The following is a 12,303-nucleotide window of genomic DNA, read 5'->3' on the forward strand; positions in this document are numbered from 1 at the left end:
CCGAAACACTGGAGTTTGGAGCAGAGAAAGGCTTATTGCAGGGCCAAGCAAGGAGGACAGGTGGCTCGTGCCCCAAAACCCCGGACTCGTCAAAGGGTTTCAGCAAAGTATTTTTAAAGGCAAGGCGGGGGAGGGGCATTCCAGGGTATGTGATCAGCTTATGCACAGTTCTGATTGGCTGATGGTGAGGTAACAGGGCAGTGTCCCAGGGGTTAACGTTATCAATCCTTAGGTGCCGGTAGGTCTGGGGGCTCATGATCAACAAGTAGTTAACTTTTTCTATTTGGTGGTGGTTTTAGCATCTGTAAAACAACTCAGAAAGTGTGCATCAGATACTATTGTCTAGGTACTCCAGAGAGGAGTTACAGCAGAGGACATGGGAGGAGGGATCTGTCCCGGGAAGGTCCTGCTCAGTTACACAATTATCAGTAACAATGGGAACAGACACTGGTGAGGCCGGGCTGCTCGTGTTCATGGAATTCCTTTCAAAATGAGTGGCTTTGCTGAAGGAGCTTTCTAAAAGGACCACTGGGCACTGTAAGCCTTCTTGCTCCTGACCTTGTGGAGGATGCCTCATCAGCCATTGAATAGGCCTGGAGGACTGGTTCTCAGGACACAGAATTGGAGTCAATACTTACTTCAAATGTAAGTGGGAGCCAAGGCACCCTTTTATATCTCCTTCCCTCACTGATATTCCAGTATCTTGACTTAGTGTAACCTGCTGTGTTATGTCAGAGAGTAGGACACTTAATTATACCTAAACTTTAGGCATTTCATGTAGTGTCCCAGCTACTGTTTTAAGCACATTCTTTTCTATTAACTTATGAAACCTCATAACAAACCTGCGAGATAAATATTATTATTAATCCCGATTTACATGTGTGACAATCAAGGGGCTGAGAAATGAAATGAACTTGCCCCAGATCTAGTGAGTGGAAGATACAGCTGGGAGTTGAAACCAAGGAGGTTCAGCTCCAGAACCCTCCGTCTTAATCACTGTGCTGGACTGCTGGGCACTTCGGGGGGTACAGGGCGGGGAGGGGGTGGATCATCATTCATGTTTCCTTAGAATCACAGGACTGAGGAACAAAAATGAATGAACTGAATCCTCGTCGAACCTGAAAATAGGGAACACGCTAGAAGGATATGAAAAAGAATCCAAGTGTTCTTACATTTAAAAGATGGAGAATAATTTATTTAAGGAGATGAGGCATACATTTGAAAAGCAAACACATAGTACAAGGGTAGACTCCAATAAGTATTATGGGAGTTCTTCTGTTGATTGATTCCTTCTGTCAAAGAGAAGACAGGTCGATTCCATCTGTTAAAGGTGGCCTTTTCAGAGGACCTTTTCACAGACTGGTCTTTAAAGAATGTGTAAGATTTAGGTGTGTGGGTAGAAAATCCCTCTCTGGGTAGCAGGATTGGAGAGAGCAAGCTCTCACAGCTGGGAGAGCCTGAGAAATATTTGGGTGATCGTGCAGCTACCAGTTTAGCTTATGCAAAAAAAAGGGAGCCTTGAGAACAAACTGAGGAAGGGTAGTTCCAAGTGAAAGACTGTGAACTTCAATGTTGAAATACCTGGGGTGACACAGGATGTATGATGAATTTAAAACCTGGAAATCTGGATGTTGCAAGATCTTTTTTATGTTTTCTTAGTAACAGTCCTGCATGCTAATATGTTCCTGACAGAGACCTTTGAGGAAGCTTATCTGTCAAATAGGACACGTAGGAGCAACAAATAGGACAGACAGTGCAAGAGAAGATTCACCCAGCCTTGATGACCAGTAGATGGGAAAGAGAGGAGGTACAGTTGGCGATTTAGCTCCTGGATGACCAGGAGGATTGTGAAAGTCCCCTTTCTCCTTGACCCAATGACATTTTTTTTTAATTGAAATATAGTTGATTTACAATATTGTGTTAGTTTTAGGTATACAGCACAGTGATTCAGATATATATCTATATATCTCTGTATATATGTTCTTTTTCAATATTACAAAATATTGAGTAGAGTTCCTTGTGCTATACAGTAGGTCCTTGTTTGTTCTCTTTTATATATAGTAGTATATATATGTTAATACCAAACTCCTAATTTATCCCTCCCTGCCCCCTTTCCCCTTTGATAACCGTAAGTTTGTTTTCTATGTCTGTGGGTCTATTTCTGTTCTGTAAATAAGTTCATTTGTATCTTTTTTTTTTTTAGATTCCATGTATAAGCAATATCATATGATGTGTGTCTTTCTCTGTCTGACTTACTTCACTTAGTATAATCATCTCTACGTCCATTCATGTTGCTGCAAATGACATTTCATTCTTTTTTTTTGATGTTCAGTACACAGAACATTTTCTTTTTTCTCTTTATTTTTTATTAAAATTTAGTTGATTTACAACTTTGTGCTAGTTTCAGGTGTACAGCAAAGTGATTCAGTTATACATATATATATATATTCTTTTTCAGATTCTTTTTCCATATAGGTTATTACAAAATACTGAGTGTAGTTCCCTGTGCTATACGGTAGGTCCTTGTTGTTTACCTGTTTTATATACAGCAGCATGTATAGGTTACTCCCAAATTCCTAATTTATCCCTCCCACCCCGTTCCCCTTTGGTAACCATAAGCTTGTTTTCTATATCTCTGAGTCTGTTTCTGTTTTATAAATAAGTTCATTTGTATCTTTTTTTTAGATTACACATATAAGTGATATCATATGGTATTTGTCTTTCTCTGACTTCACTTAATCGCTAAGTCCATCCATGTTGCTGCCAATGGCATTATTTCATCCTTTTGTATGGCTGAGTAGCATACCATTGTATATATGTACCATATCTTCTTTATCCATTCATCTCTCGATGGACATTTAGAATGCTTCCATGTCTTGGTTATTGTAAATAGTACAATACTGGGGTGCATATATTTTTTCAAATTACGGTTTTCTCTGGATACATGCCCAGGAGTGGGGTTGCAGGATCACATGGTAGCTCTATTTTTAGTTTTTTAAGGAACCTCCAAAAAAGAAAAAACAACTCCAGGCTTCCCTGGTGGTGCAGTGGTTGGGAGTCTGCCTGCCAATGCAGGGGACACGGGTTCGTGCCCTGGTCCAGGAAGATCCCACATGCCGCAGAGCGGCTGGGCCCGTGAGCCATGGCCGCTAAGCCTGTGCGTCCGGAGCCTGTGCTCTGCAACGGGAGAGGCCACAGCAGTGAGAGGCCCGCATACCACAAAAAAAAAAAAAAAAAAAAGGAACCTCCATACTGTTCTCCACAGTGGCTGTACCAATTTACATTCCCACTAACAGTGCAAGAGGGTTCCTTTTGCTCCACACCCTCTTCAGCATTTGTTATTTGTAGACTTTTTAATGATGGCCATTCTGACCAGTGTGAGGTGATACCTCACTGTAGTTTTTTTTTTTTTGCGGTACGCAGGCCTCTCACTGTTGTGGCCTCTCCCGTTGTGGAGCACAGGGTCCAGATGCGCAGGCTCAGCGGCCATGGCTCACGGGCCCAGCCACTCTGCAGCATGTGGGATCTTCCCGGACCGGGGCACGAACCCGTGTCCCCTGCATCGGCAGGCGGACTCTCAACCACTGAGGCACCAGGGAAGCCCCTCACTGTAGTTTTGACTTGCATTTTTCTAATAATTAGCGATGTTGAACATTTTTCATGTGCTTGTTGGCCATTTGTCGTCTTTGGAGAAATGTTTTATATCTTCTGCCAATTTTTTGATTGGATTGTTTTTTGATATTGAGCTGTATGAGTTATTTGTATATTTTGGAAATTAATCCCCTGTCGGTCTCATTGTTTGCAAATATTTTCTTCCATCCTGGAGGTTGTCTTTTCATTTTGTTTATGGTTTCCTTTGCTGTGCAAAAGCTTTTAAGTTTAATTAGGGCCCATTTGTTTTTGTTTTTATTTCCATTACTCTAGGAGACAGATCCAAAAAGATATTGCTGTAATTTATGTCAAAGAGTGTTCTGCCTATGTTTCCCTTTAGGAGTTTTATAGTATCTGTTCTTACATTTAGGTCTTTGATCCATTTTGAGTTTATTTTTGTATATGGTATTAGAGAATGTTCTAATTTCAAGCTTTTACATGTAGCTGTCCAGTTTTCCCAGCACCTCTTATTGAAGAGATTCTTTTCTCCATTGTATATTCTTGCCTCCTTTGTCATAGATTAATTGACCATAGGTGCATGGGTTTATTTCTGGGCTTTCTATACTGTGCCATTGAACTATATGTCTGTTTTTGTGCCAGTACTAAGCTGTTTTGATTACTGTAGCTTGGTAGTACAGTCTGAAGTCAGGAAGCCTGATTCCTGCAGCTCTGTTCTTCTTTCTCAAAATTGCTTTGGCTGTTCGGAGTCTTTTTTATTTCCATACAAACTGTAAAATTTTTGTTCTAGTTCTGTGAAAAATGCCATTGGTAATTTCATAGGGATTGCATTGATTCTGTAGATTGCCTTGGGTAGTATAGTCATTTAACAATATTGATTCTTCCAATCCAAGAACATGGTGTATTTTTCCATCTGTTCATGTCATCTTCAGTTTCTTTCATCAGTGTCTGACCACTGACTTTCATAGTTAGGGAAGATGATGTTAGGACTGACTTTCTTCTAATTATGTAGTAAGTAGTTACATAAATGAATGCTCAATGATAATGATATCTGCCCATATGGAGAGCAAATCACCAGGATCATACTTCTAAAGTTTACAGTGCTCAATACCTAGAGCTGTGTTTGACCCTTCCAAACACATTTATTCATTAATTCAACCAAACATTTAAGCCTCTGCTTGGCACCAGGCTCCATGCCAGTCACCAAGGAAGGACACGGTGGACAAGACATTGGCCACAACTTCAAGGGGTTTTCCAGAGTCTAGTTGTGGAGAGAGACAAGTCAGCAGGTGATTTTAACATGGCTTGACAAGTGTCATGAGTGATTGGTAAGGTGATCATATATACCCACTTGTCAGGGATAGTCTCAATTTGGATGATAATTATTATTACCCCCACCTCCCACCATTTTAGGAAATGGGGTTAGTACGCAAAGTAAGGTAACACAAAGGAATGACATTTAATGCAGTATTAGGAGTGGGGAGATAGAGGGCTTTGTGGAGAAAATCCGTGTCAGCTGATACCTGCAGGTAAGGAATTGTATGAAGGGTTGGGGGGAAAGGTGAACATTCCTAGCAGTGTTTGCAGGTTGAATGAATAAATTAGTGAACAAATGAGAAATTGTGAATGTGCAAGCACAGAACATTTTAATTCCTGATCGAGCATCTATAATCATTTGATGTTTATATATAACATTTCTTCCAGATTTTGGAAGGGAAATCTCATGAAAAATAGAATTTTACCCCATTTCTAAAATAAAGAGATTGGACTGGATAATATCTTGACTAAGTTTAATTTGCTGTGTTATGTCAGAGAAAGGGACACTTAGTAATATGGTCTCATAGCTTTCATGCTATACTACGTAAGATTACATCCCAAACCACCTGCTGCTGGAGAATGAAAAATGGGCTTTAAAGTCCATCTGATTCTCCCTTTCCCCCGCTAGGTAGCCACTTAATTATTTTTCATTTATTCTATTCTTCAACTTGTCTGAAAGCTTCTTGAAGGCAGAGGCCATATCATTATTTTTTATCTCCCATTCTGTACATATTGCCTGGTGATGATTGAGAGACTGCTGAGGGGGAGGTAGAGGGATCCTTTCTCTTTTGGAAGGGAGGTGGTCTTATTATCCCTGTCACCAAATACTCTTTCTCATTCAGCTTCCCAAGGCATTTTAATTCTGTGACTATAATTTTTTGTCAATGGTTAGGTTTTGAACTATTTTTGATGGACATCTTGCTTTCCTCTTCTTTAGGACCTTCTGAGTTATTGGATATGGCAGACAGCGAAACGTGAGTGTTGCCTTACATTATGTGGTCTAGATTATCTTCTTGAGAACATATCTAGGAAAAGAATGCAGCCTCTAGGGCATACAATTGATAATTGTAATGTCAGTGATAAAAAGTGTCTACTTTCAGTTGTATTTATAACTGTGCAGGGCTAATCTTCTAAATCAGAGAATACACAATAAAAATAGATGGTACCTGTCATGATGATTGCACATGTAGCTGTTGCTGGTCACCATTTAGAACCTCCTTCAAGTGAGGTACTTCTGCTTTGATGCACCTTGAACTACAGAGAAGTCTGAATTAATGCACTTACCTCTTAATTACCCATCACATTTACTCTTCCTCAAGTGAGGTTTATAAGAAAAGTAAGCCCTAATGCCCTAAGGCATCCTTTTTGTATAGTGAAACAATTTCTCTGTGCTGAGTCTAGATGGGACAAGTTATACAACCACTGGAGAACCAAGAACATAGTACCTCCAACCATTTCCATGTTTGGTGCTTCAGAAGAGAAACCCTGGTTGAGAAAGTCACCAGCTCTGTGGATGGTTGCCAGACTGATAATGTTTTCAACTTTCTCATTCCCAGGCACCAAAATAGCTACTATTCCCCAAACAGAAACAAGAAAAGCTAAGCATTTAACCCTGGAAGCCATGTTGAGCCTCTAAAGAACGCCAGTGAAATTGGAAAAGGGATAAAGAGTGGGCAGAGTGGAGTGGGGGGAGGGGCTAAGGAGAGATGGAGGAGGACAAGTAGGAAGGATTTAACCAGGATTTACTGACAAGGGAGAAACTGTCCCTTGCTACATAGAGTTTGTCCACGTACCGCAAATCCCATTGGCAAGGTTATCACTCACCCCAGTTTGCCTAAGGACTGCATTTGATTTTCCATAAACACTTTGGCATTAAGTGTCTTTTCAATTTCAGACTCAGAATGGGAATGTCCTCCTCCCTGTACTGCCTGTGGGGGTGGGGGAAATAGCCACTTTGCCTTGACTGTTCCCCATACTGATGGCTGACCTGCTGCCCACTGGGGCAGCTGTGGTTGCGGAACCCTCCCAGAGTCTTACCATCCCTCCCAGGTATCTTCTGTGGCTGTCCCCCTCCTGCCACTCACCAGGAATCAGCAGGTAGAGCAGAGTGGGTATCTCCTGGGTCTTTGAAGTTGGGTTCCCAGGAGATACTCCTCCCGGGGCCAGATGGTCTACCAAGCACTGTGCTGTGGTCCTCCACCGCTGCTCCTGTGTGTGTGCACCATCTAGGTGGCTCCTGCCCTGCCCACATGACTACACAGAGAGAGTGGCTCCACACTGTTCAGACACATCTACACCCATCAGTCTATTTCACAGGGCCATTGGGTATTACTTAAATCAGACAGTAGTCGCTTAAAACAAAATCACTCAGCCTACTTGACCAGCCAACACTGTTTGAAAAAGAGGCTGGAGTCAGATATTAGGGTTGGTGGATGACTAAGCCCCTCACCTACCTCCCCTGGCCATGCCCTGCAGCCGTGGTCTCACCCACAGATGACAGGGAAAGCGGCCGAGGGGCACAGAACATGAGCAGCAGGGGGAGGGTGCTACCCTCACTTCCCTCCCTGCTGCCTCTACCCTGCTCTCACTCCTGCCTCCAACCCTTTTCTCATTTCATCTTTGATTTAGGGGTGAGACCGCACTGCACAAGGCAGCTTGCCAGCGGAACCGGGCTGTGTGCCAGCTTCTGGTGGACGCAGGAGCATCTCTGAGAAAGACGGACTCCAAGGTAACTTGATGAGTGAGTGCAAGCATCCTCCCACGGGGCAAGATCTCTGGCACCATTGCCTTCACTTGTGCCCGTAGCAAAGGCATCCTTTCTGTACTTATGGAAGTGCCTGGGGCTTTGGAAAAAGGAGGAAAAAAATGAAGTGTTTCATTTAGAGAAACTGCAGTTTAAATGTATAAGCACAAAGGGAGGGTGTGTGCTTGCCTAAGGGACTTATAGACCTCTGAACGCGTTGACCTTTGGACTTTGGGCTTCTGCTGGCTGCCAGCAGCCAAGTGTGGAGAGGGTGAGGTGCAAAGCACTAGAAGGGTCGGGACCAGGTGCGAAAGATATTGGCCTGGCTACCGAGAAGCCCCTTTGGAATTTCTCCTTCAGCTACTTAATCCAGAGTAGCTTAAAACCCATGATTTATGTGGCCCCGTATATGGGTGCCAAAGTGAAGACCAATCACTCCCAGGATGGGAGATCAGGCTGCACCATGAATTGCTCCGGTTTACAGAGAGCATCCAAGGAAAGGGTCAAAGCTGCAGTAAAGGAGGAGCTGAAGCTTAGTGCTGTTGACCGAGAACTGTAGCCCATGGGAAAGAGATGGGCAGAGAGAAGAGTTCATACAGAAGATCAACCCCAGAGAGGACTTCTCTGTGATGATCTGAGGTCATGATCATGGTCAGCTCTGAGGGTTTTAAAGCACCCTGGGTAGCCTCCAAGAAAGGACAAGCCACTTAACTGTAGAAGGTTACAGAGAAGAATTTTAATATATAGATGAGGATTTCATTAAGTGGGTACTAAATAACCTAAGTTTGGGGTCAGTGAATGTAGCCAAGAAACAGAGACAAATTACTTAGAAGCCTACTGATGACTTCAGCCCCATTAGATTCATTTAAGTGATGAGCCCCTACTTATATGCAGTCTTCACCCTGGGGTCTCCTCCAACTGCACTGTACATTGTGACATGTGGACCTTTCTTTCCTTTCTGAGCCAGTTCTGAGCCAGGTGCATTGCTTGATTCTCCACTTTCCTTGCGACCCACCAGATCCTTGCTCTCTGACTGAGGTCCCTGGCTGCCTTAGTTCTGATAGCACTAGGCTATCAAATTCGGTAAGCTGGGTCCTGGTTTCTAGCTGGTCTGTTACCTATCTGGTTAGCTAATTGGGTGTAGGATTCCAAATGGCAGATAATTATTCACTGTGATATTCTTCCCAGATGATATTTGCACTTAGGTGCTTTGATGTGTAACCTGATTGAGAAACACAACCCATGGTAGGACCAGCTGAGGCCGTGATCCGAGGTGGACCTGGCCTTCCTTGCTGGGGCCGCTCAGACACAGCAGGGCCATTGCCTGTTTACCACACAGAGACTGGCCTCAACTCAGGTGATAAAAGAGAAGGGAGGAACAAGATGAAATAGAGGGACGAATAAAAGACTGGCCAGGAAACCCGGCCCCAGAGCAGATGGCTCTTTTTTTTTTTGCGGTACGCGGGCCTCTCACTGTTGTGGCCTCTCCCATTGCGGGGCACAGGCTCCGGACATGCAGGCTCAGCGGCCGTGGCTCACAGGGCCCAGCCGCTCCGCGGCATGTGGGATCTTCCCGGACCCGGGGCACGAACCCCTGTCCCCTGCATCGGCAGGCGGACTCTCAACCACTGCGCCACCAGGGAAGCCCAGATCTAAGTTTCTGAATCAAATAAATGGGCTCAATGTTCCTTGAGATTCCTTTCTATTTTGTGTTACATATGTATGTGCTCTTTCCAAATGCAAAAAAAATTATTACTTTTATGATAAATATAGTGCATTCTCACATAGAAAACTCTAGCAATGAAAAAAAGAATTTTTTAAGTAAAAATTACTAGAAATCCCACAATCTAGACCTATATACCATTAAAACTTTAATGATTTCTCCCCACATGTGGGTACGTCTACTTTTCTCATTTTCTTCAAGTAAAGTCATACTGTACATGCTATTGTATAAACTTTCACCCAACATTTTGTTTTATAGATCCTACCTTATGAAGTAATAGAGCTTCATCCTGTTCAGGGATCCTATAATTTTTCCATTCCATAATTTTTTGCTAGGTGAAAGCTGAATATGATAATTATGACTGGTTCTTCTGGAAATTTTTGAAGAGAAGCAATATTTTGAGACTTTCTCTTAAGAGGGAATGGCTCCTTAAAAATCAACTCAGAGGCCCACCCCAGTCCATCTCTCTGAATATTTGGAAATTGGGAATCCCAACCTCCTTAACATTGAAGACAAGATAATCTACAAATACTGTAACCAAGTTGAATAAAATTATTATAGGAACTTGAAGCTATGGTTAAATATCAAATCCCAACTAAATAAGTAAAATTTTAGAGTCTAGAGCCATTGTTACTTCCCTTCTATCTTCTACTCCATATCCCCTTGTAGGCTACTAGGATCAGCCTTAATTGAGTTTGATACCACCCATTGCAATAGATGAGATGGAGGCTGAGAAGTGTTTGATGATTTTTGTAATGCCTGTGTGCATTTTTATACGTGGAGCTATTACTTTGGTGCAGTGATCATGCCTCTACCCTTTCCTTAGAACTCAATATCATTTTGTACATATATACAATGGAATATTACTCAGCCATAAGAAATAACGAAATAATGCCATTTGCAGCAACATGGATCGACCTAGAGATTGTCATACTGAGTGAAGTAAGTCAGACGCAGAAAGACAACTATCATATGATATCGTTTATATGTGGAATCTAACAACATGGTACAAATGAACCTATTTACAAAACAGAAATAGAGTCACAGCTGTAAAAAACAAACTTATGGTTACCAAGGAGAAAAGGGAGGGATAAATTGGGAGATTACGATTGACATAGACACACTACTAGCTATAAAATAGATAACTAATCAGGACCTACTGTTTAGCACAGGGAATTCTACTCAGTACTCTGTAGTAACCTGTAATGGGAACAGAATCTAAAAGAGTGGATGTATGTATACGTATAACCAATTCACTTTGCTGTACAGCAGAAACTAACACATTGTAAATCAACTATACTCCAATAAAAATTGATTTTAAAAAACAATATTTTAAAATAGATATCACTGAAGAAAAATTAGAAGCGTCAAGGAGTGTGAAGTAATGTCTGTAAACATTCAAAAGAATGGAGACCTTTCCTCCTTTTACTGCTGGCTGCTGTTCATTGGCCTCATTTCAAAACTACTGTGTGCATATAAATATACATATGATAGACTGCAAAATGTTGCACAATCACTGAAAATGGTGCAGAGCGTTTCGTGACGCAGAAAGGTTTGATATATTATTAAGTGCGAAAGCACACTACCTAACAGTATGTAAACAAAGTATGGTTTTATTTTCATAAAAATAATTATGCGTAGAGCTATAGAAAAAAGATAAAATAGTTACTCTACGGAAGGTTAACAGCAGTTATCTTACTATAGTGGAATTACTGGTGATTTTTATTTTCTTATGCTTTTCTACTTTCCCAAGATTTTTTTTTTCTGGTATTTTTTTTTTTAAACATCTTTATTGGAGTATAATTGCTTTACAATGGTGTGTTAGTTTCTGCTTTCTAACAAAAGTGAATCAGCTATACGTATACATATATCCCCATATCTCCTCCCTCTTGCTTTAATCAACACCCATCACTTTTATTGTCAGAAATTAACTTACTTTTTGGAGAGATAAGACAGTTCTAAATTGGGAAGAACCTAACTGACGACTTTGAAACCAACAAAGAAACCCCTTTCGATTGTTTCTGACCATCCCTTCCTCTTTGTTTCTGCTTGTTACTTCCCAGGGTTTAGTATAACAGAAAGAGTTCCAAACTAGAAATCAGAATGCCCGTTTCCCTGCTTTTCTGTTCAGTGATTTCTGTCCCCCTTCCAGAAAGGATCTGGGTTCCCAAACTCACTGTGCCACGCAGTTCGCTGCTGTGTACCTGGTTACTCTGTGAGCCTCCCTTTCCTTTGATGGAACCCCACCTCTGAAAAGTGATCGTCTCTCTTGAGCTTGCGTATCTCACACGTTTGATGAGATGCATCTGTCAAATAATAGATCTGAAAGTGTCTCATCAATTCTAAAACAGCAAATGTGGAAAGATCTTTTTTTTTTAGCAAGTCATCTTTGAGTAGCTCTGTTTCTATGATTTTCTTTTTTTTAAATCTTATCCCAAGTGTTTGTGTCTCTTTCCTTTTCACTGTTACCTACAGGGTAAGACACCTCAAGAGAGAGCACAGCAGGCCGGGGACCCGGATTTGGCAGCCTACCTAGAAAGCCGCCAGAACTATAAGATCATTGGCCATGAGGACCTGGAAACTGCTGTTTGACCCTGGTAGACAGGCTGAGAGAATCTGAACGAGCATATCACCTGTGCCCTCCTGGTGATTGGGCAGCTCCCCTGGAAGAAGCTGATGGAATCCATAAATCTGTCTCTCTCCTGCAAGAATCTATCTGAGACCATGCCACCAGTTTTAAGGGCTACCAAGATGTACAACAGAACATGATAGCCCACTGAGGACGAGGCAGGATACCTGGAGATTTGTGGAATACAGATTCCACAAAATTCGATCCTTATTGCTTCCAGCAAGTAGCATGAACTTCTGTGTTCACCTGTATAATTTATTTTAAAGATTCAAGGATGTCTGT

At 41.9% G+C, this 12,303-nt stretch overlaps 1 protein-coding gene across 2 annotated transcripts in view; it reads left to right on the forward strand.

Moving 5' to 3' along the window:
• DGKI (diacylglycerol kinase iota) overlaps positions 1-11,984 on the forward strand; it is a gene marked incomplete at both ends in the record, with an annotated part of 452,324 nt that extends 440,340 nt beyond the window's left edge. For both annotated transcript variants that reach the window (XM_082662462.1, XM_082662463.1), the window contains 3 exons: positions 5,864-5,900; positions 7,555-7,654; positions 11,868-11,984. In XM_082662462.1, the coding sequence (XP_082518588.1) occupies positions 5,864-5,900; positions 7,555-7,654; positions 11,868-11,984 (254 nt within the window). The remainder of the gene's footprint in view (positions 1-5,863; positions 5,901-7,554; positions 7,655-11,867) is intronic.
• Between the last annotated feature and the right edge of the window lie 319 nt (positions 11,985-12,303).

The sequence above is a fragment of the Grampus griseus genome (assembly GCF_964374135.1).
Source record: "Grampus griseus genome assembly, chromosome: 9".
NCBI classification, from domain to species: Eukaryota; Metazoa; Chordata; class Mammalia; order Artiodactyla; family Delphinidae; genus Grampus; species Grampus griseus.